This window comes from Amblyomma americanum, chromosome 3 (genome assembly GCF_052857255.1).
Source record: "Amblyomma americanum isolate KBUSLIRL-KWMA chromosome 3, ASM5285725v1, whole genome shotgun sequence".
In the NCBI taxonomy this organism is placed as follows: domain Eukaryota; kingdom Metazoa; phylum Arthropoda; class Arachnida; order Ixodida; family Ixodidae; genus Amblyomma; species Amblyomma americanum.
In genome coordinates this window covers 39,008,354-39,032,258 of record NC_135499.1, presented here as the reverse complement: position 1 = coordinate 39,032,258, position 23,905 = coordinate 39,008,354, and the positions used below count along the sequence as shown (strand labels likewise).

Below are 23,905 nucleotides of genomic sequence, written 5' to 3'. Positions count from 1 at the left end.
AGGCATCAGGACGATAGGAGGGCAGCGGTGGGAATGCTGCACCAATTACGCCAACCTGTGCCATTGCATTAAACGTGCTGCCTGCTGCTTCAGATTGGCATTTTTTTTTTAAATTGTGCCAAGGCTATGCCGAATTACTATTCCAGCAACCAGGAGCCGTTGCCAATGTTAAGAGGCCAAGGCTATCACCCAGTGTGCACAGTTGCTACGATCTGATATGCAGACATGACTCTGGTTCCTTATCCCGATAGGTGATGAGAAAGATAATCAACAGAATCCAGCCCTGCTCCGTTTCGCAGCAAATGAGCACATGCAAAGTAAAAATTGTTCTTTGAAAGGTTCGTATGTGCAGAATTGGGTTTCTTCTAGAATTATAGGGCTTTTGATCAGGATTGACTTGTCCTGTAAGGCCACTGTAGGCCAAGAAAGTGTCAGACATGCTGCAACTGATATACCTTGGTTCCACGGACGGCATTTGTGCTGGCTAGCTGTAACAGTGCTGTTAGCATCCGAGCTTCCATTTTGTTTGTGCAGCAGAACACGTTCATTTCAAACTTCATCGTAGGGTGTTGATTCAGGTAAAGGGAGTTGGAACTAACTAAATTGAGCCACTTTCAATGATGGGGTGGCATTCTCCTAGGGTTGGCATTCGGTGACTAAATTTTGCAAGCGTGATCTCTAGCTTGCATTGTTGCCAGATGTATTCTGTCTTGCACCAGCTTGAATTTTGTTGCAATACGAGGAAGTCCGAACTACCGTATTTACTTGTGTAATTTGCGCAGCCCTAACTTTTTACCTGGAATTCTGAAAAAAAATTTTACTTGCATATTTTGCGCTTCCTGCTGAGCAAGCACACCAGCACGCATGCAGGTGTGTGCAGGAAATGCTAGAGAAGATCAGCGTGGCTACATCACCACATGCAGCTGCGTAAGGTGAATGAGTGGTGCCGAAAAAAGTCCATAATTTGTTTGTAAATTGGTTCGGTGTAAGGAAAAGTCAGTTGTGCTCCTTTTACCCAGCTTGGTCATGCTGGTGGTCGCTTTTCCGTACGAGCAGCTGTGAGAGCAAACTGCCGGTACCCTACAGAGGAGTGGGTGCACTGAGGCTGTTGGGGTTTGTGGAATTCGTGTGCAGGATGACCCCCTGAAGGCCCAGATGAACAGCTTCATCCTGTCCACAGCCAACCAGCAGGAGATCCAGGCCCTTGACAACAAGGTACACACTCTATTTGTTGACACTTTTGCAGACCTTGTGCATGTTCCAGCAGGGCACTTTTTGAGATGAGAAGTGTCATTGCCTATTCAGTGGATGCAAGCGACATTGTAGGCAATGTGTGCTGCATGGTCCTGGGAAATAGACCAAGATATCCTCCCGAGAGCTGCCAGTGAGAAACTAGTCCACTATGTGGCAGCCTTGGGAACAAGTTTGGTCGTGTAGAAAGCTGCTTCTCAGCTGCCCTGTGCTGTGGTGTAGTGAGTGTGGCCTTCTGTCCTCTTCAGGAACTCTCAAAGAGGTGATAGTCAGCGCGAGCACATTTAACGCGATTGGCGGTCATTTCAACAGGCGGCCGTAATGCGCTTGCTCACACTTACGAGGGCTCGTAAAATAGCAGCCAACACACATAGGCACTTATTCAAGTGACGGAAGCTCTAATTTTCCCTTGTGTTTTGGAAATTTAGTAACTTTCTCTGTATTGGTCATCATCCGAAACCACATGGACCAAGTGTTCCCAGAAGCATAAGTCGCTCCAGGTGAATGCAGTTGACGACTGATTTTTTTTTAACTCTCTAGGGACTGCAAAAAGGTCCAGGAAATCTAATTTCACCAAAAAAAATCTCTTAAACTTATTGCCAATGTGCCGGAGGAAGTGGTCAGTAGTTTTGTTCACATTCTGAAGCTCCTCATGACTAAATCATACAGAACGTTGTTTACACAGGCAATAAGGAGCAACTGCTTTCACGAGCTCATGTAAAATCGCTGTGTAGTGCAGTTCATTTATACCGATATTGAGAAAACTGGAAAATCCAATCGTTATAACTGTTTGTCGCTATATCTGGACTAGCAAAAGAAAAAGAAAAACAAACACCCACGTATTTTTCCATGCATGTATGCTTAGTTACCAGTGATTAGTGAATTGGGTCCAACAATGCGAGTCATGGTAAAAAACACTTTATTACAGGGTACATAAATATAGCCACTAAATTACTTAAGCACACCTGAAAAAGTCAGAGATTTGCACTTTCTTGAGTGGCAGCTGAAGCTTGACAAAGTAGCTTGTTGGGTGGGTTGGTTATGCATTTATCAAACCAGGGCTTGGAGACACAGACAGAAAGGTGAGACAGACACATACACTGACTGACTCTGTCTGTCTCACGTTTTTGTCCGTGTCTTCAAGCGCTAGTCTGATAAATGATCACTCTGTGCATCGCTTCCAGTTGTGCATACGCTGGCGGCAGTCCTTTTACGATCAGTGACTGCATGGACTTCAGGGCACTTTGTGAAGATATTGGAGCCAGGGTGGTGGTGTCGTCTTCGTCATCACTAGGTTCGCAGTTGCTTAATGTAGCTCTTCGTCACGATAGCTGCTCCTCAGCAATGGCTTCATCAGTGGACTTTTCGCATGAATTAGCAACGCTGTCCGTGTTAAAATTCTTCCAAGAGCGTTTCGCCGGCATTCTCCTGTGCCTTGCTAGCATTGAAATTTTTGGCAGAATGAAATGTCATCTTTTTTTTTATTGTTTATCTTAAATTTCTGTTAAAGTGATATTAGGCATTTCAATTCCTTTTGTAGAGCATCTGGTACATCCGATAGAACAGAGGTGATTGCTTGTAATAGAGTTACCCAGAAGAATAGTCGCTTTGTATACACGCTCAAAACTCAAGCTTGTTAGGTGTTGATTTTCATACCAGGAGTGCTGGAGGGAAATCTCAGGAGCCACCGGGTATGGCAGATCATCCGCTGTGGAGATGGTGGGACCTTAAAGGTATCATGAAATGATACCATATTTTCTAAATTCTGAGGTGCCCTCAATTATTATGGGCACCCGTTTTTCACTGTCAGAGAAAGAATAAGTGCGATATCCTCGATTGTAATGCGCACCAGACTTTCATGCTTCCATAAAGAAATTAATCTTCTCACTTGAAACAGGCAGCCAATATTGCAACTGTTCTAATGTCACGATGAAGTAAATGGCGCCACCGCTTCACTCGCCTTATCCCATCTAGCCAGCAGAGTCATCACTCATCTTTCACTGTAGGAAGCCTTCTTGGCGCTCAGTGGTCCATTTCATCCTTGGTGCCATTCATGGCATTTGAAATTTCGCACTTCTTGAAGGCCTGAATGATCATGGCAGACTGGATCGTGCACCACGTGTTCCAGCCATTCCGCAGAATCCTAATGTGTTTTTTCATGAAAAGCTACCTCTCTGTAGTGTTGGAAATTGTGAGCAACATTATTGCCGGCTGTAACTCGGCCTTGGTGGTGGGAGCAGCACAATATCAGGCCAGACAAGTGTGACTCATCATTGGTGATATTAATGCAATCTCCCATGATGAGCACAGCTCTGTGTTGGTGGTTCAGGGGTTAAACATTCATTCACATTATGCCAACACACTTAGGAGAATTTTACACTCACAGCCGTCCTGAGTTTTTTAATCTTGCTTAAAGAACTCACACTTGACCTTTAGGGCCAGTGTTCAGCATGTTCACTTTATCTTGTCACAATCTTGCTTAAAAAACCCGCACATGACCTTCAGGGCCAGTGTTCAGCATGTTCACTTTATCTTGTTGTGATCTTTCTTAAAAAACTTGCACATGACCTTCAGGGCCAGTGTTCAGCATGTTCACTTTATATTGTTGTAGTCTTAAAAAACTCGCACATGACCTTCAGGGCCAGTGTTCAGCATGTTCACTTTATCTTGCTGCAGTCTTGCTTAAAACACCCACACATGACCTTCAGGGCCAGTGTTCAGCATGTTCACTTTACCTTGTTGCAATCTTTCTTAAAAAACTCGCACATGGCCTTCAGGGCCAGTGTTCGGCATGTTCACTTTACATTGTTGTAGTGTTAAAAAACTCGCACATGACCTTCAGGGCCAGTGTTCAGCATGTTCACTCTATCTTGTTGCGATCTTTCTTAAAAAACTCACAGGTGACCTTCAGGACAAGTGTTCAGCATGTTTATCTTGTTGTAGTCTTGATTAAAAAACTCGCACATGACCTTCAGGGCCAGTGTTCAGCATGTTCACTTTATATTGTTGTAGTCTTAAAAAACTCGCACATGACCTTCAGGGCCAGTGTTCAGCATGTTCACTTTATCTTGCTGCAGTCTTGCTTAAAACACCCACACATGACCTTCAGGGCCAGTGTTCAGCATGTTCACTTTACCTTGTTGCAATCTTTCTTAAAAAACTCGCACATGGCCTTCATGGCCAGTGTTCAGCATGTTCACTTTATATTGTTGTAGTCTTAAAAAACTCGCACATGACCTTTAGGGCCAGTGTTCGGCATGTTCACTTTACATTGTTGTAGTGTTAAAAAACTCGCACATGACCTTCAGGGCCAGTGTTCAGCATGTTCACTCTATCTTGTTGCGATCTTTCTTAAAAAACTCACAGGTGACCTTCAGGACAAGTGTTCAGCATGTTTATCTTGTTGTAGTCTTGCTTAAAAAATTCGCACATGACCTTCAGGGCCAGTGTTCAGCATGTTCACTTTATCTTGTTGCGATCTTTCTTAAAAAACTCGCACATGACCTTCAGGACCAGTGTTCAATATGTTCACTTTATCTTGTTGCAATCTTTCTTAAAAAACTTGCACATGACCTTCAGGGCCAGTGTTCAGCATGTTCACTTTATCTTGCTGCAGTCTTGCTTAAAACACCCACACATCACCTTCAGGGCCAGTGTTCAGCATGTTCACTTTACCTTGTTGCAATCTTTCTTAAAAAACTCGCACATGGCCTTCAGGGCCAGTTTTCAGCATGTTCACTTTATATTATTGTAGTCTTAAAAAACTCGCACATGACCTTTAGGGCCAGTGTTCAGCATGTTCACTTTACATTGTTGCAGTGTTAAAAAACTCGCACATGACCTTCAGGGCCAGTGTTCAGCATGTTCACTCTATCTTGTTGCGATCTTTCTTAAAAAACTTACAGGTGACCTTCAGGACAAGTGTTCAGCATGTTTATCTTGTTGTAGTCTTGCTTAAAAAACTCGCACATGACCTTCAGGGCCAGTGTTCAGCATGTTCACTTTATCTTGTTGCGATCTTTCTTAAAAAACTCGCACATGACCTTCAGGACCAGTGTTCAATATGTTCACTTTAACTTGTAGTCTTGCTTAAAAAACTCATATGATCATCAGGGCCAGTTTTCAGCATGTTCACTTTATCTTGTTGCGGTCTTTCTTTAAAAAATTCGCACGTGACCTTCAGGGCCAGTGTTCAGCATGATCACTTTATCTTGTAATCGCTTAAAAAACTCACGTGACCTTCAGGGCCAGTGTTCAGCATGTTCACTTTATCTTGTTGTAGCCTTGCTTAAAGCACCTGCACATGACCTTCAGGGCCAGTGTTCAGCATGTTCACTTTATCTTGTAGTCTTGCTTAAAGAACTCGCACATGACCTTCAGGGCGAGTGTTCGGCATGTTCACTTTATCTTGTTGCGATCTTTCTTAAAAAAACTCCCGTGTGACCTTCAGGACCAGTGTTCAGCATGTTCACTTTATCTTGTTGCGACCTTTCTTAAAAAACTTGCACGTGACCTTCAGGGCCAGTGTTCAGCATGTTCACTTTATCTTGTTGTAGTCTTGCTTAAAAAACTCACACATGACCTTCAGGGCCAGTGTTCAGCATGTTGACTTTATCTTGTTGTAGTCTTGCTTAAAAATCTCGCGCATGACCTTCAGGACCAGTGTTCAATATGTTCACTTTAACTTGTAGTCTTGATTAAAAAACTTGCACGTGACCTTCAGGGCCAGTGTTCAGCATGTTCACGTTATCTTGTTGCGATCTTTCTTAAAAAAATGGCCAAGCTTAGCTTGGTTAAGCCAAGAATGCGTTGCATATCTCGATGGAGTTCCGTGCTGCTCCGTTGCCTCGATAGGCTATTGACTCGATCGCCATTGAAACTGCCCGTGTAGCAGCGCTCGATCGCCTTTGAGTCGATAGACGATCGGTTCGAGGGCCCTCGAAATGCCCGTGTGACAGGGGTATAAGACTGTCCTGGCGAAGGAGCGCAGCTCTTTTATACATATGCCGTGACGTCAATCATAGCGCAGCGCCCCTAGCGGGAGGAGCGGGAGTCAGGTGGTGGCTGCAGCCGCGCGCGACCGCGCCAGTTGGGGCCCAGCTTTTCCTCCGTGACGCCACGCGCCGGCGCAGCGCCCCTAGTGGGAGGAGCGGGAGTCAGGTGGTGGCTGCGGCCGCACGCGACCGCGCGAGTTGGGGCCCAGCTTTTCCTCCGTGACGTCACGCGCCGGCGCAGCGCCCCTAGCGGGAGGAGCGGGAGTCAGGTGGTGGCTGCGGCCGGACGCGGCCGCGCGAGTTGGGGCCCAGCTTTTCCTCCGGCTGTCATGACGTCACGTCACATGGTTTGGTGGCTGCCCGGCCGCGCCCAAGGGCTGAACTGAGTGATTGCAATATGCAACGCATAAAACTCGCACGTGACCTTCAGGGCCAGTGTTCAGCATGTTCACTTTATCTTGTTGTAGTCTTGCTTAAAAAACACACACATGACCTTCAGGGCCAGTGTTCAGCATGTTCACTTTATCTTGTTGCGATCTTTCTTAAGAATCCCGCACATGACCTTCAGGGCCAGTGTTCAGCATGTTCACTTTATCTTGTTGCGATCTTTCTTAAAAAACTCGCACGTGACCTTCAGGGCCAGTGTTCAGCATGTTCACTTTATCTTGTTGCGATTGGCCAGCGCTGTTGACTGTCACAAAATAATCGGATGGCACTGGGATCAGCAAACACCGTTTGAAGCGAACGATGCTAAACACCAGCGACATGAACGTGGCTGACCGCTTGCTTTTGGTGATGACGGACGTATGTGCGGGCAGGCAGGTGGACAAACGTATGATATGAAATTTCGACTCTCTTCAAAAAATATCTGTGGAAACTTCTTTTCCCCGCATAGTGAATGAACCCTCTCCCCAAATTTATGGAAAAATACGGTAATCCTCAAACATTACATTACAAACAAAGTGGCGCTTTTCCGAACGGTGGTTCTGCAACCACTTTTCACACGCAGAGCCATGTCGGCTGCATGGCCTTGTACACCTTGCCAGCAGCAGTAGTGCTGCAGATGATGTGAGCGTAGTGCATGCTTGAGAGTAGCCTTCAGCCTCTCGTACTCATTTTCCCCGCAACGCTGCTGTCATGCAAAAAAAAAAAAGTCGCCGCTTGTTGTGCGAAGCCAACCGTACCTTATTTTTAATGAGAGATTATTCTATTCATAGCGTAGTGGTAGCAGGATTAGATCCTATAATAGGCGATGGTTCGTTTTAAAGCACCGTCTGCTGTGGTTTTTCTGAGAAGCAGGCTTGGCCGAGTGATGCCCAATGAGTGGTGCACTGTATTCTTGCCTCTTGGTTACAGATAAGCTATAAAGTGCAGTTTCTGACCGATTTTTCGGACTCGGTGGGACGAAGAAAATGGTCCGAATAATCGAACAGTCCGAAAAATTCGTGAAAATAAAAAAAAATAGCTTTTCTGCGAAAAACCGGCTTTCAAAAATCGCGAAAATCGCCGCTCCCCATGTTTCGCCTACAATCGATAATATTAGACTGTATGTGAGCCATAGTCATGCTTTCATCATCTCTGCGCCCTCTCCTGTCACGATACCAGACAGTGTGATGTGGCTGCAAGTCATGCCACGAACGAATGCACCGTTACAGTCAGTTTGCATGGGGCTGCGATGCTCGCGAAGATTGAGAGGTAAACCACGGGAAGACGTGAGCGGAAGTCAGTGCCTCCAAATGCACCCCCTCCCCCCGCGTCTATCGCGTTTGCTGCCCCGCACCGCAGGTGGCATCGTCCAAGTCACGGTGGATGCTGCAGCTGTCCCATTGCACCACTTTCAATGCGACCGCGCTGACTGCGCGCTCTTTGCAGGCCATCTCGATGGCAACGAAAAGCGTCCCATTATCTCGAATGGCAACGAATGGAGAACAAATAGCCAAGCCTATCCAAGCCAGTCTGTCCGCTTCACTCTGTCGGCGGCCGCCGATCCGTTTCAATCCAAGATGGCGCCTTTCATGGCGATGTCCGCGCATCTATACTAGATCGAAATAATAAACTTTCGGTTGAAAAACAATCTCAACAGTATTGTTGACATCTGTTCTAGTTAGAAAAATTGAACATTTAGACCCCACAAAGTCCGAAATATCGGTCGTGAAAATGTACACGTTCCTATGAGGTGTGCGATGGTTCCTCAGCGAACTCAGAAATATCGTGCAAGTCTGAATTATTGGAGTCCGAAAAATCGGTCGGCTACTATACGAAAAGTACAGAGTCATTCCATGCCAAACGCATCAGATTTTGAACTCGACCCTCCCTGATTTATTCCAGAAAATTTGTGGCACCTAACGCACTGTGGATAGGAACTTCCCTCAGTTCACCTGGGGAAAAAAATTTTCCTATCATGTGACACCTCTTTGAAATTTCCAAGCAAGTGCAAAAGTGTTAGGTCTTGTCAAAAAATTTGCAAATAGTTTGTTTTTTTCAGCCCTCAAAATTTTTCTTGAACAATATGGAAGCATTGTACTTTAGGAACAGCAAGAATAAACAGCCAGGGGAAATATTTTATATATTTTGTTTTTTATTTTAGCCACAAAAGTACCATTTTTATAATTTTTATCGCAGCAGCGTTAAGATTCCCATTTAGTGCAAAACCCAACTTAGTTGGCGTTGTCACCAGTGTGTGCGCTAAGTCCCGATTGGTCGGCAAGGTCATGACGTCACATGCTGAACCGTGGAATGAATGCAATTAAATGAGTTAATTTGTGATACTCAAATGACATTATGACGAGTAAGGATGTCAAGTAAATTATGTTGAAAAGAAAAATTTAAAATTAGGAATCGAACCCATATCTCTAGGATTGCGAGTGAGACATGCCACCCCTAGGCCATTCAGGCACATTCGTTCTAGTACTTGGTTAAAGGGAGACCTTGTGGGCCTTGCGGTAGGTTTTACTTAGGTTGGCTTCGCCACGTGACAGCAACGTGGTGTAGAAAACTCATACAACTCGTACAAGAAACTGAAGGCTGCACTCAAGCACACCTCAGTTCACCTTCTCATGTGGTTTCATATCGCTAGTGCTGCAAGGCCGTACTGTGATCTATCACCTGTGAAAAAAAGCGATCAAAGAGTGCATTAAGAGAAGTGCCACTCACAGTGGTGGGGTACAGTTCGATATCGAGTGACCGGCGAAATTAGTGTTTCACATACAGCATGATTTATTTTATACATTTAGACAGGGATAATCCCTGTCTTAATACATTATACATTTAGACAGGGATTTAGAAGGGGATAATCTGTGTTTGATATATTGTTCGGAATATCTGGGTTCAATATATCCAGGCTGAACTGTATATCGAATATGCATGCTTAAGTCTGTTTATTGCGGTGATGCCCTGGAGCATTTTTATTGGTAATGAGACCCATATCATTTAGACTTAGCAAAAGCTGACAAAAACTGGGCTTCTTCCGGTCTGCCCCACTTGTTCTACCACATAATCTGAACTGTTGTTGCGCATTGCAGATCCATGAGACAGTAGAGACCATCAACCAGCTGAAGACCAACCGAGAATTCTTCCTCAGCTTTGCCAAGGACCCCCAGCAGTTTATAAGCAAGTGGCTCGTCTCTCAGATGCGCGACCTCAAGGTGTGTTGGCTGTGGCACTGCATGCCCCTCCCCATGCAGCATGAGTAGCGGTTGTATTTGCTAGGGAAACAGTGGCTGCAAGTGGAGTGAGGCTGCTAGTATCCACGAAAGAGTCGACTCCAAAATCTCTCCCCAATTGCCTTGCTGAAATGCCGTTGTACAGTCACCAACCGATGTTTGGTACCCTGCAGAACCCCTGAAATGGTCTGAACATTTTAACAGCTCTCATGGTGTTCAGAAAGATTACTTTGCCAAAAAAAGAAAGTGGCTTGAATAATCTTGAATTTTGCCATTTCTCATGTTCTGCTTGCAAATGGCAATATATAAGAGTTGTAACATAGTGTGGTCTGCTGAGATCTATCTCCATTTGCCATCTGATTTTATGGACTTTCTAGGGACTGTGAAAACGTGCGAAAAATCAAATTTTTTTACCATATAACTTTACGTCATCTTTTAATTACCAGTATAGTAGGGAAAGGAGTGAACAGTTTAGTGCACATTCTGATGCTTCACATAACCCGTATCTCGCCATACATTGTGTACATGGACAGTGCCACTGACAACGGGTGGCTGTCGCTTTCATGAGCTTAGTGTTCGATAACTGCTGCCGTCGGCACGTCGTGGACAAATGCGCGCGCTGGGGTGAAGTCCAGACACGAAAGCGAACCAACCGCTGCGGGAACTGCATTGTGGCTGCCATGTGAAGGGTGTGAAACAAAACCGGAGATGGCAACTGAGATGCGACTAAGGCGCCCATGTACTGTGCGTTGTTAGTGCACGTTAAAGATCCCTAAGTGGTCGAACTTATTCCGGAGCCCTCCACTACGGCACCTCTCTCTTCCTTTCTTCTTTCACTCCCTCTTTTATCCCTTCCCTTTTATTATTATAGGGATACGAAAGAACTGACAAACAGCTGAAACAAGTGATCCGTTAGCGTTGGCGTTCGTAATTAAGCTTTGGGACTAGAGCCAAAAACTGATCTTGAAACCGGCGATATGTTACCGTATAAACGCGTGTAAGGGCCGCACCCCGTTTTCCAGAAGGAAATATTAGAAAAAAATAATATCCCTATAAGGGCCGCACCCAAACTTTCCACACTACCCACGCAGTAATAGCCTTCGAAATGCACGCGCCGTGGCCTCCGAGATCGACTCTGGCTGCGAGCAACGGTGCTCTTGATCGCAGAGGTGACGCATGCGCACAGGAGCTTCCAGGTGCCACCCACGGATAGCGCCAGAGGCCGCGGCTCATTATCATCATCGTCAACTTTTTCCTCCGCCGCAAGCTCCCACCGGCTCCTGCTATCGATATTGGCGTCAGTATCACCAGGTCCGGCGTTTTGTGGCTCTCGGAGGCACGGGAGTTGTGGTTCTCTATAGTTGTGGCTTTCGCTTGCTGCTCCCAAGCATTATAGTTTTAGCAGCTTTAGCACGATGGGCAAGCACCTTCATAGCTACATGGCTGGGAGTTTGCTGTCGAACACGGCAAGCGTGCAGCGGGCAGGAAATTAGACATGGCCGAGAAATGCATCCGACGATATTGGAACCAAAATGGTGCATTGAGGAACACAAGCTGCAAAAATCTCTCTTTTCGAGGCAAGCCGTACAAGTTTCCCGAACTGGAAGCAGAGCTGCTCAACGGCTATGCGTTGACAGCAGATTTGCTGCGCGACTTCTTGTGGGATGAGCGTGCACCAGAGCACAGCTAGGGTGGCTAGAACTTTAGAGCACAGCACCAGCTCACAACCGTAATGCGCCGCCGCGACTGGCGATTGAACGTAGAATTAATGCTGCTAATTTCCTGATTGGTGTGTTTCTACTTAAAATATTTTTTTCTTCGAAAATCGCATGTATGTGCCGCACCCCAAATATTGACCCTCAAATCTGGAAAAAAAACTGCGGCCCTTACACGCATTTATACGGTATTGTATGCACTCTCAGTAATTTGCATATGATGAGAGGTGTTTCGCCTGTCATCAAAACAGAAGTTTTTATGGGGTTGTGATAGAATAGTTGAGGCTGCAGAACATTTTCTCGCTTGTGCGAGCTCGTCGATTGCTTTGAAAAGTACCACTATTTCCTTCCACTCGCCATCTCCGTGAAGTAGTACGCCTCCCAACCATTTCGTGCCTGTATATTTACGCATTCAAAACGAAAGAACTCATAACAGATGAGTTCCACGAACTTTGTTTACTATTTATGTATGAGCCATGGACAACTCCCAAGGATGCTGTGATGTTGTGATGACTCGAAAAAGTCAAACACGCACATCCGAAAAATGAGACATCCGAATTTTCAGTCAGCAACTGTATGGATACGAGGGGGGCTGAGAAGTTACTGGCTTTGCCTCCTTTCATGTCAAATTGAAAGATTAATTTTGTGCCAAAAAATAACTGTGCGGGTGTCAGATGTGTCTGGTTTTTATAACTACAGTCGAACCTCGTTATAACGAAGTAGCATCGGGACGCCTTTCAGGCACCTCGGATGTGCCGACTTGCCGATGACGGTGAGCCGTCTTTTGTCGGAGCCGTCCATGTTCACGGCAACGACGACAGTCACCCGGTCTTTGTTTTTCTTGCCCCCATGGCAGGTCTCGTTCTTCATCGCCAGTGACCGCTCTGGCAACAACTTGAAAAACACGCCGGTTTCGTCGACGTTGTATACGTCGCACTCGTCGTACTCCTGGAGCAGAGGACGAAAATTCTCCAGCCACGTTTGACATGTCTCCATGTCGACAGCGGACCCTTCGCCAGACAAAGTGTGGCACGCGATCTCGTGCCTATCTTTGAAACGTTGCAGCCAACCGCTGCTTGCACAGAAATCGTCATGCCCCAGTACGCAGGCCAGGCTGTGGGCCTTCCGTTGAAGAAGTGCTCCCGACACCGGCAAATTTCGCACCCTCACATCTTTAAACCAAGAAAGCAAAGCCGCTTCCACGTCCGGGTGATGGCAAGGCCTAACTCGTTTACGGTCGGCTTTTATGGCGTCCTGGGTGTTGCCCTCAATCTTCTTTCTAGTGGCCAAAATGGTGGATAACGTACTTGGAGGAACGCCGAATTCCGAAGCAATATCCTTTTTCTTGCGGCCACTGTCCACAGCTCTCAGTATCTGCAGCTTTGTCTGGAGCGAGATCGCTTTCCTCTTCGATGCCATTTCGAGCGCTGCAACAAGACTGGCCGCTGTGCTGATGTCAGAACGCCGGCCTCAAAGTTGCCAATGTTGCTGCGCTTGCCTTTCTTTACCGCTGGACAAGTGGCGCCGCCTTTCGGCCCTCTGTCATGTCATGAGCTTTCAGGGTTTTCGCGCTCTGTTCACAGGTGGCGCGACCATCCAAACGCGATTTTTGTGCCAGACGGCAAAACTTTTTCAAACGATAAAAAAAAAAAATTCAGCTGTGTATCGGCCTTCGATTTTCATTTTGGTTTTTGTTTTTTTTTATGCTACTTTCAAGTTCTGAGCCTCGTGTAAACCAAATATTTCTTCGTTACAGCCGATATCGCGGCGGATCTCGCGTTTTCGGTTTCGTTATAAAAGAATAAATGTCACTGAAATGAAGCATGACCAACCAAAATTCGTAATTAGTTCGCTATAACCGATAATTCGCTATATCAGTGTTCGTTATAACGAGGTTCGACTGTATTTTTAATTTCAGCTAGAACCTGAGAGGGCAGGGGCACAAGCATGTTTCATGCCTGTGGAATTACGGGTCTTCATGAAATTTTTTTTCTTGCAGGGAAAGTCTGCAAAGGATATTTACAGTGAGATGTCACAAACGCTAGGGAAGAAGTGTCCTGCCTAAAGCACTGTCAAAATCTCGGTTGCTCGCTCCAAGACTGGGTATTTCACTGTAGAGGATGAGCTCCTTAGTGGGTGCCCCACAACCTCAACAGACCCGGCATCAAGCGATGCTGTCTATAAGCTGTTTCTTGAGGATCGGCGAATATCCGCCAAAAAGATAGCCCAGATACTGCACAACTCCTGGGAACGTGTTGGTTTCATTGAGGTCATTCTCTATACGTGTGTGAAGTTTCAAAGCGGAGAAACCCATAGTTTTTCAGAAAAAGCCAAATAACAGGAGTATTTCGACCGAAAGTCTCGCGAAAGTACCTCAAAAATGCTCATTTTGCGCCGTGCACCATTTTCAAATGACGCGCCGGAAAGCCGCTATCTTGGTCTCGTTTGAAAGAGCGTCTCTTCCTCTTTCTCTCCATCGGAGCTGCACACGCAGCGTCGCTTTGTTAGCCATGAAAAGGAAAAAAAGGAAAGACAGAATCTCGCTGTGCCATTGGTCATTGCCCGTCACGTGTCAAAACCGGCGCAGCTCATTGGCCCGTGCCATTTTGTTGGGGTCCGCACTGCCGACGGACGCAACGCCATTTTGAAAAAGTCTCAGCCTGATTTCGGAAGCGAGCTATGTCTCCACCGTACCGAAAGTTCTGCAGTGCGCACAAGTTCGGTAAAAGGCGTAAAAGCCTTCTAACAAGCAAAAGGATGCAGTGGAAGGTCGTCCGTGCGCTCTCGAAGCAGGTGATCGAAGCGAGACAGTTGAAAGTGTCACGACGGGTGTCTCCGCGGCCGATTCCGATGACACGGGTGGCCGCCAGCAATGAAAGCGCGTTGACACGACGTTTATGAGCCCTCAAGACTTGGAGCGACTACAAGAACGAGCTGACGCCCAAATTTCAGAGCTCTCTTCTATATCTACGGCCAAGCGCAAGCTGCAGACTCTTCGCACTGAGAGAGGCGACACAGGCCCGGCGGCGACGGCAGTGGCAACGTACACGATCGTCGATCTGTCAGCAATCAACCGGCTGCTCGAAAAAATCGCGTGCCGCCTGTGCAGTGGCGACGTGTCCATCCAGAAAAGCACTCGCGAATACGGTGTTGCTGTGCAGTTGTGCTTGGAGTGTTCTGTTTGCGGCGATGTCACGCGCGAGTGGAGTTCCCAGCGTCTACCTGGAAGCGCAAAGTGCAATTCCTTCGAGGTAAATATTCTTGCTGCCCGGGCTGCGCTAACTACAGGGAACGGCCAAACAGCACTGAATGACTTTTTTTCAACCATGGGAATCTCCCACAGGGGTCTTCACAACAAGACCTACCAAGCACACCTCAAGTCCAAGTTGAAGCCTGCCGCGACGCTAGCTGCTGAAAGTGTGCTGACTGATTGTGCTTCCTCAGTGAAAGAGCTGTACAGAGAACTGAATTTCAGTAATCCCGGAAATATCGCAGTCTGTTTCGATGCAACGTGGGTGACGAGAGGGCACCAGTCCCACGTTGGTGTGGGCTCTGTCATAGAGGTTTCATCAGGCTATGTTGTGCTGTGCAACTACTGCCTTGGCTGCAAAAATGCACCCAATGAGGAGGACCCCCAGTACAACGCATGGAAGGCACAGCATGTATGCCAAAAGAATACAAATTCAAAATCCGGGCAGATGGAAGTGGATGCAGCTCTGATGTTCTTCCAACGATCATTGGAGCGGCACGGCCTGCGCTACACCACAATGCTCTACGATGGAGATAGCAAGCATTTTAGTGCAGTGGAGGAAGCAAAGGTATATTGTATTATACCAGTTGAAAAAAAGGATTGTACAAATCATGTACAAAAGCGGGTGGGCAGTGCTTTGCGCAATCTTCTCCAAAAGCACAAAGCAGAGGATTGTGAAAGGTTGAGTGGTAAAGGTCAACTGACTTCACACCTTATCACCAAACTCAGCAATTACTATGGTTTGGCACTAAAATCTAATGCAGGCGATGTCGAGCAAATGCATCGGGCAGTCGGGCAGTAATGGCCACATATTATCATGTGACGTCGGCCGACAAGCGCCCAAACCCTGGCCTATGCCCACAAGGCATCAACTCGTGGTGCAGACACAATGCTGCCATTGCAAGGGGACAGCAGCCACCGAAACACCGTTACAACCTGCCCGACTACGTCAGCCAAGCATTGCTACCTGTGTACAAGCGCCTTGCTCACAAAGACTTACTCAGCAGATGCCAGCGAGGACAAACGCAGAATGCAATTGAGCCACTGCATTCTGTGATTTGGTCCTTGATGCCTAAGACAAAGCATGCTTCGCTGATATCTGTTGAAGCGGCTGTCGCTGAGGCAGTCATGCGGTTTAATTCTGGGACACAGGAGGCTACGTCACGCATTCTGCAAGAGCTCCAAGTGAAACAAAACCACATAACCAGTCCGAGGGCACAGGAGAAAGACTCCCGCCGATCTATAGGCTCTGAGCGGAAGCGTGCAGCCTCAGCCTGCTTCATCTCTGCCGCAAAGCGACGTCACCAAAGAAAAACTGATGAACATTACTCGCCTGGGGCGTTCTGAAGCTAGACGCTACTTTTTTTGCACAACTGTGCATAAAGAAAGCATTGAAAACATTGTAATTTGTTTTTTGCAATTTTCTCAGTTTGATTATTTTCGTCACATGGCAGTCTACTGACAAGCCTATCTCTGCTTCTGCTCATCAGATTTTGGTAACATTTGTGTCGTTTAGTAGCTAAATAGGTGGTGATTGCAATAAAAATTTCAGATGGTAGCTAGGTGTAAACACAAATTTGTTATTTGCTAAAATTAACGTTAACTAAAACTTCAGTTCTTCAACCACAACTTTGGATGACCACAACTTTTGAACTAGAAAAGCTGGAAACATGTTATTACCCTTGTTTCAATCCTTAATTTTTCTAGAATCAAGCAACATACAGATTATGAGAATCTGTTGAGCAGCTTTCTCTAAAACCCTGTCAGAAGCTCTTCTCATAAAAAACTACATACAATAGGAAAAAAAGATTGTAGAAACTAATTTCATATTTGAGATCAGCATGCTGAAATATATGTACCTACAAATTTTCATGCCAATATTAAAAAATTTTTCACAAAGACCCATGTCCCCACTTAAACGGAATAGAAAAGTTGAAAAAACGATCTAACAAATGCATCAGTCTGAGGGGGTAATAAGCTTAATACAGTAGACTCGCGATAATTCAAACTCTGATAATTCGTACTTTCGGTTAATTCAAACAAAAATCAAATTTTTGGTTTGTTCGCCATGTTTTCAATGTATTTTAAGGCCGCTTAATTCAAACACCGCAATTCGGTTAATTCGTACCTTTTGCTTGTCCATACCGGAAAATTATCGGCTATCGTTGCCACCACTGGTGAAAAATCTGACTTCTTATATTACCACAACAGCGGAAAATGTTAAAATAAGCGCACTATGGCCTAAAGAAATAAAAGAAAGCGAACAAGAGCCTAACAAACAAACGTTCGAAACAAAAGCCTCCCGAAGGGCACATTGTTGCTCAACTTTCCGTGGCTTGCTAGCATGCTTGCTAGCCAGTTCAAAGCAGGAAGTTCGAAATTAAAACACATAACCCTCAAAACTTGTGGAAATGACGACTGTCCACCTGCGTTTGTCAAAACGCTCAAAACTGATGTAAAACCTGACGTAAAAACAAAGAGCACGAGAAAAGGGGAAAAAAAAAAGGTGCGAAAGTGACACAAGTAGCATCGGCCGATACCGAATCACGTGACCGCTCGCGCTTTTTTTTCCCTGGTCGGTCGCCCGCGTTGGTAGCATCATGTCTCCGCGGGGGAAGTACCGAACCCTTTCTGTGAAAGAAAAATTGGCAGCCATAGAAGAAGTTGAGGCTGGAGCGAAGAAGACTTCTGTGGCATTGAAGTATGGAATCACAAAAAGTACGCTGACAACGATTGTGAAAGCGAAAGACAAGTTGCGAAACAACGCAGGCCATTTCGCTCCCGACAGAAAAAGGCTTAGGGAGGCGGCGCATCCGGAGCTTGAGAAGGCAGTTTTTCTTTGGCTGAAGCGCGCTCGGAGCTGCAGTCTACCAGTAAGTGGACCAATCCTGCGAGAGAAGGCCGAACAACTGTCTTTGCGCTTTGGAATTGAAGACTTCAAGTGTAGTGATGGATGGGTGTCGAGATTCAAGGAGCGACATGGCCTCACTTTCAAAACAGTAAGTGGAGAAGCGGCAGCGGTCGATGAGGCGGTTACTACCGACTGGCAGCAGACGTGTCTTCAGAGCCTACTGCTTGAATACTCCCCGGCTGACATTTATAATGCTGACGAAATGGGACTGTTCTTCAAGTGCCTTCCTCAGCAAACATTGTGTCGCAAGGGGGAATGTTGCACCGGCGGAAAGCTGAGCAAGGAGCGGCTCACAGTCATGGTTTGTGCCTATATGGATGGTAGTCACAAGCCCGAACTTTTCGTTGTTGGCAAATCGAAGCGTCCGAGATGCTTTAAAGGCGTCCGAACTCTTCCCGTTTCTTATGCAGCAAATACACGTGCATGGATGACGCAATCTTTGTTTGAGGATTGGCTGCGGAAACTTGACGTGCGGTTTAAGCGTGATAAAAGAAAAGTGCTGATGATAGTGGATAATTGTCCCGCTCACGGTGACGTGGAGGGGCTGGAGGCAATTCGTCTTGAATTCCTCCCTCCAAACACAACAGCTGTCCTCCAGCCTCTGGATCAGGGGGTAATCAAATGTCTGAAGATAAACTACAGAAAGCTACTCCTTAAGAGGATGCTAATATGCATGGATAATTCCATGTCGTACAGCGTAACACTGCTGTCGTCTGTGGGAATGCTAGCTGACGCATGGAGTGCAGTAACATCGGCAACGATACGGAACTGCTTCCAGCATGCCTTCCGCATACCAGGCCACACCAGTGATACCTTGCCTGACGGCGCTCGAAATAAAGGTGAAGACTGCCTCCAAATGGAGAGCGATGAAGCAAGGCTAGTGCTTTCTGCACTCCAAGCACACAACATAGCTGCTGACCTCAGTGAATTTGCGGCTGCCGATCATAACCTCTGCGTGTGCAGGGAAGACACCCTGGACGACTTGGTGGCTGAGGTGCTGCCAGCACAGTACATCAGCGAAAGTGAAGAGGAATCAGAAGAGCAATCCTCTGTGACAGCAGCACAGGCCTTCCACTACCTTGCCGAGGTCCGCAAATTTCTGACTGTAGAAGAAAATTCTCAAGAACAACTGGCTGCTCTTAATGGAATAGAGAACTTTGTTCTTAATGCACATGTAAAGAAAAAACAATCAACAATTCATGATTTCTTCAAACGGTCTAGTCAGCCATAGATTTCCATTAAACTTGTTCTGGATCCTTCACCTCTGCTCTGTTTTTACTGTGTAATTAAAGAGTGAAATGTATAAAATATGATTTAAGTGGATAATTAATTGTAATGTGCGCTGTAATCTTGCTCAGAGTCATATATGCGAGAACTTCCGATAATTCAAACTTCCTGATAATTCAAACAAAATCCTGGGGTCCCTTCGAGTTTGAATTAACGAGAGTCTACTGTAAATGTGCGCTCTCAAAACTGGCTTTTTTTTTTTTTTTTTTGCCGCTCAAAGCCAGGAACTTCTCAACACCGCCTCGTATACAGGCACAGGGGGGTCTCAGTGGTTTGCACTGGGCTGGGTTACAACTTTTTTATTGGAGCTTGTATTTGAGCCAGAGCATTTGTCTTGTATGCACTACACTTCCATATGACTGTTTTAAAACTTTCGAAAGCGCTGCTACAGGGGACACCAAGAGAAAGAAAACGAAGGACAAGTGCTACTATCAACTGAAGTTTATTGGAAAAAACACACAAGCTTAAATAGCTCACACAAGGCAGCCAGGAGCGCATGCGCCTACCCCCAGAATGACAAAACAAATCACTGTGTTGAATTTAGATACCGAATTTCACAATCATGGATGACAACAGATGGTGTGCTGACGCACATGTCGGAGTTTTTGTGAACATGAAATGCCTCAGATAATTCCCTTCTTAGCTGATTGGAATGCCTATACAGAATTTTTATACTATTGAACAGAGGTACACATGCATGTTTTTCCAACGGGTTCTGGGTGTCCCCTGTAGCAGCGCTTTCGAAAGTTTTAAAATGATGTACCAACTCGCTCAATTGTCCGTGTTACTCCATATGACTGATATCAAAATGTGCAATGTGCTGCGGGTCACACTGTGAACCATGCCGCAAACTTGCTGTACCGCACAGAAAGGCATGACCCTTCCTTACCAAAAAGTGTCGCATGAGCCTTGGATAGAGGCCCAGTTTTCCCTTACAACAACAGGGATCGCGGTGTCTGCTGAGCTGAGGAGAATGCTGCCACTGCCACTGTACCGTTATCAGTGTCCCCTGGAACGCTCTGGCAGGAGCTCTCTTCAAAAGATAAACAAGTGGTGATGTTATCAGCGGGCAGCATGTTGGCACGCTGCCAAGGTACAAAAAGCTAGAGGCTGAAAAAAAGTAAATTCTGGACAACAAAAGTCGGGGGGGCGGGTTTATTGCGAGAGTATGTATTCAGACTTTTTCGTGGCACCACGACATGCCCCTTAGAGCTAATGTATAAGAGCGGCTGAAATTTTGGATGCATCGCAAGTGATTGCTCCATTTTTTGGACCTCATTCACACTTGCTGCAGCACCACGCCACCAATATCCAAGCCGCCATATAATGTATATAGTGGAACCTCGTTAATTCAGACTTCAAGCAGGATCAAAAACTTGAGCGGAATTCAAGCTTAAGGGGGGATGAGGGGATCGGAACAAACTTTTTTATTTTTTAACTTAGAGTGATGAAATTTGGCAGACAGGTTTGAAATGGCATCAAACAGACAGCTACAAAGTTTCACAATAATATCTTCAGTAGTTTTGATTTTATCATTATTTATATATTGCTCACATGTTGCTTGCTCGTGGAAAGCCTAGCGTGACAGCAAAATGGGTTATGGGTCTGTAAATGTTTTTAATAGTTACTAAGAAGTATAATCTAAGTCAAGATTCTCTTGATTTCTTTTTAAATTTCTCTGCTCTTCTTCTAAACGACACAGTATGCACCTTCTCTTTATGTTTAGAATGTATCATGCTCCAATTATTGTGTAATAAAAAATGGTGAGCCTAAATGGTAAATCTGAGACTGTCTTGACATAAGGCACACTTCAGCAATTGCAACAAAACAAACAGGATTAAAATCCGAGCTCTCATTGCCGTGCTATGCTTTCCACAAGCGAGGTGATAAGCCCAAAACAAACTTTTGAGAAAACAAGCCTCAAAGTTCCATACTGGCACACACTGTCTAGAATGCTCCTGCGTTGTAAAATTTGGTGTCCTTGGCAGCAGGTGACTTCTTAGCCCTCTGTCCTTTCAGGAGATGGACTTTGTGTGCTTTCTTCATTCGCTGGGAATCTTTCTCGACAGCCCGCTGAAGAGAGAGGGCACCAGGGCGCAGGCCCAATGTTGTGCACAGGTCTGAATAAGCTTTCAGACTGCCCGAGTTGTACCTTGAAATTGCCTCGTGCACTGCTGTTTCCACGGCAAACAGTGAGGCATGCTGGTCTTTTGATATTAATGACCATATCACTGAATGGAGACTCTCAGCCGCGTTTTGAGTTTTGCCTCCTTTGCACCGGGCCAGCAACTGAGGGTCTGAGAGGCGCTGGTACACAGGCAGAAGTGCTTCAGCAACTTTAGCTGAAAGCTTGTACTTGTGAGCTGGTGCTGGCTGCCCTTCTGCCTCAGCTGATCGGTGGTTGCACCAGCTAAGGGGGCCAGGGGGACACAGCTCATGATGGGGCTCACCATCTGTTGATGTGATGTGGTAGTATGTTGCCATTACTGCCCTTTGCATTTCCTCGACTTCTGAATGGTTCCGCAGAGCAAGGCCATAGTAGTTCGTCAGTTTTTTGATGAGCTGCTGTGTCAGGCCCCCCTTTCCACCTAGTGGCTCTCCTTTCTTTGCCTTGGCTACCAAAGAGCGAAGTGCAGCCCCCATTCGTTTTTTCACATGATTTATGCAGTCTTCTTTAGACAGATGCACAAAACCATAAACTTCTTCATCACATAAAGTGCGAAACATGCGGCTGTCCCCATCACAAACTATGTTTGTGTAGCGTAAATCATTTTTGCTCAAGGAGCGCCTGAAGAGTTGTAGTGCAGCCTCAACCTCCATTCTTCCAGAATTCACATCAGTGTTTTTCTGGCACTGGTGTTGCTGCTTCCATTCAGCATAATGGGGGTTACTTTCTGCTGGCTGTCGGCTGCACCCAAGGCAGAAGTTGGACAGAACTACGCAGTCCAACACAAGTCCTGTATGAAATTCAATTATACAGCCTACGCCAGTATGGGAGCTGTGACCGCGTGTCAACCATATGCCATCATAAACTACTGTGATGTTCTTTGAAAATGTCCCCATTTCAATGTACACCTTTTTCACTGCCTCTACAGCATCTGTGAAGATGTTGTGTGCAGCTGCCGCTGCGGCAGGCTTGAAAGTTTTTTTGAGGTGCTCATCATATGTTTTGTGGTGTAACCCACGATGCGAGACATTCATGGTGGCCCAGAAGTCATTAAGAGCAGTTGGTCCTTTCCCAATGCTCTTTATTGCTTGCATAGCTCTGATGTTGACCTCAAAAGCTCTAGAGCCGCTCTTCCTTTGTGAGGACCACTCTGACTGTAGGGTACCACAGGAAATGCATGAAAGTGCCATCTTCACAGCTAGCCCCAGTTCAGTCTCGCGGTGCACTGCTAGGCCGGGCTGCTGACAAGTTGGGCAAAGCGTGGAACCAATCAGCGAGTTCAAAGCAGCAACTTGAACAAGCATAAACTCCTCTTCTGGAGGTGCGGGAATGGCATTTTCCTGTGAGCCAGTCAGCCCGAACTTGCGCTCCGTTGCTGAAACCGCGCGAAGCGATTCGCGAACTCTCGACGCTTGCAGTTCTGCACTTTCCGCGGACACAAATCGTGTTTTTAGGTGAGCTTGAATAGTGCGACGTTCTCTGGGCGAACTGTCAACACTGCGATGAGCGGCAAGGACGGCCGCCGGCGCATCCGCGGCATCGAGCGTGCGCCCGCGTTGCAGCACCGTCGAAGCGCCGGAACTCGTCGATGGCATGGGACTGCCTTCACTGGCGGTTGTTGGCTGCGGAGACATCTCGGCGTGGAACGATTCACCGCGGAAGCGCGTCTCCGATGCTCTGCAGTCGGGCGGCGATGACCGCTGCAAGCCGACTCCGTTATCTGTGCTGGACGAAGTTGCGACGGGACACTCGCGTATGGTGGGACGCTCGCGCACGTCGATCGTCACCGGTGCAGTAACACTGTGCCCGCGCTTCGACGGCAAAAGATCATGGTTCGTCTCACTATCACTGGCTGGTGCTCGACTCGGCGGAAGATCCCGCAGCACGTTGGGCGAGAGATCGCACAGCACGTTGGGCGCGTACTCCGCCGATTCTGAACGGTCGCTTGGCTCGGCCGAACCACCTGCTGACAATAGCCGCTTCTTCCTTGCTGTGACGGGCTTGCGTTTCCGCTTCCCGTAGGCATGCTTCGTCCGGTACTTCTTTTCGAACGTGCGCGGATCCATTGCACGTGGTCGAACTCCTCGAAACACAACAGAAGGAAAGGCCAGAAAGGCTTCCCAGCAGACGCTCCTTGCCTCAACCGCCATTATGGCGCGGCGTCGGCCAATGAGGAGGCACCTAACAACGCGCCGCGGCGCAGAGCCAATCGGGGCGCGGCAGTCATTGGCTGCTCCGTGCTGCCACCCTCCGGTTTTTCTTTTTTTGTGCGCTTGCTGGCTGGCAGGGGAGGAAGGGAAGGGCTGGGAAAAAAAGCCGAAGAGTCGGGCTTTCCAACGATACCAAAATGGCGGCGCTCCGTGGCGGGAAATCCGAACAGTCGCGCCTTGAACTTCGCGACTTTTTCGCGATTTCGGGCGGATGCGTGGACGCCGGCACCGACAAATATATTTATTTTTAGTGCTTAGAGTTTGTTTTTTGGTGAAATATTTCAGTACAAGATAGAAATGATGCTGTAGATTCTGAAAAGCGTACTTTTCAAAAATCGATTTTTTCCGCGAAAATCGCGATCTGATCCCCGCTTCCCCCCTTAAAGAGAGCCCTTTCAACAGCGGGACTGATATTCTCCTCAGGTTTGCGCACCATGCACGTGTGTTGCGAGCTGGTA

At 46.7% G+C, this 23,905-nt stretch overlaps 3 protein-coding genes across 4 annotated transcripts in view; 2 read left to right on the top strand and 1 right to left on the bottom strand.

Annotated features, from left to right (window-relative positions):
- The window catches only part of Bap60 (Brahma-associated protein 60), a 107,224-nt gene that overhangs the window by 82,484 nt on the left and 835 nt on the right, over positions 1 to 23,905 (top strand). For both annotated transcript variants that reach the window (XM_077657274.1, XM_077657273.1), the window contains 2 exons: positions 1,135 to 1,215; positions 9,767 to 9,889. In XM_077657274.1, coding sequence (XP_077513400.1) covers positions 1,135 to 1,215; positions 9,767 to 9,889 — 204 coding nt within the window. The remainder of the gene's footprint in view (positions 1 to 1,134; positions 1,216 to 9,766; positions 9,890 to 23,905) is intronic.
- Positions 14,439 to 15,789, top strand: LOC144124534 (uncharacterized). Its single transcript, XM_077657277.1, has one exon. It carries the CDS (start codon positions 14,520 to 14,522, stop codon positions 15,672 to 15,674), a length of 1,155 nt encoding a protein of 384 aa, XP_077513403.1. The 5' UTR covers positions 14,439 to 14,519; the 3' UTR covers positions 15,675 to 15,789.
- Positions 20,918 to 23,017, bottom strand: LOC144124533 (uncharacterized). The gene has a single exon (XM_077657276.1). The coding sequence runs from the start codon at positions 22,869 to 22,871 to the stop codon at positions 21,018 to 21,020; it is 1,854 nt and encodes a 617-aa protein (XP_077513402.1). The 5' UTR covers positions 22,872 to 23,017; the 3' UTR covers positions 20,918 to 21,017.

Excerpts from the sequence above, each read along its gene's own strand:
- LOC144124533 (XM_077657276.1), bottom strand. The coding sequence starts at position 22,871 with ATGTCTCCGCAGCCAACAACCGCCAGTGAAGGCAGTCCCATGCCATCG.
- LOC144124534 (XM_077657277.1), top strand. The coding sequence starts at position 14,520 with ATGAGCCCTCAAGACTTGGAGCGACTACAAGAACGAGCTGACGCCCAA.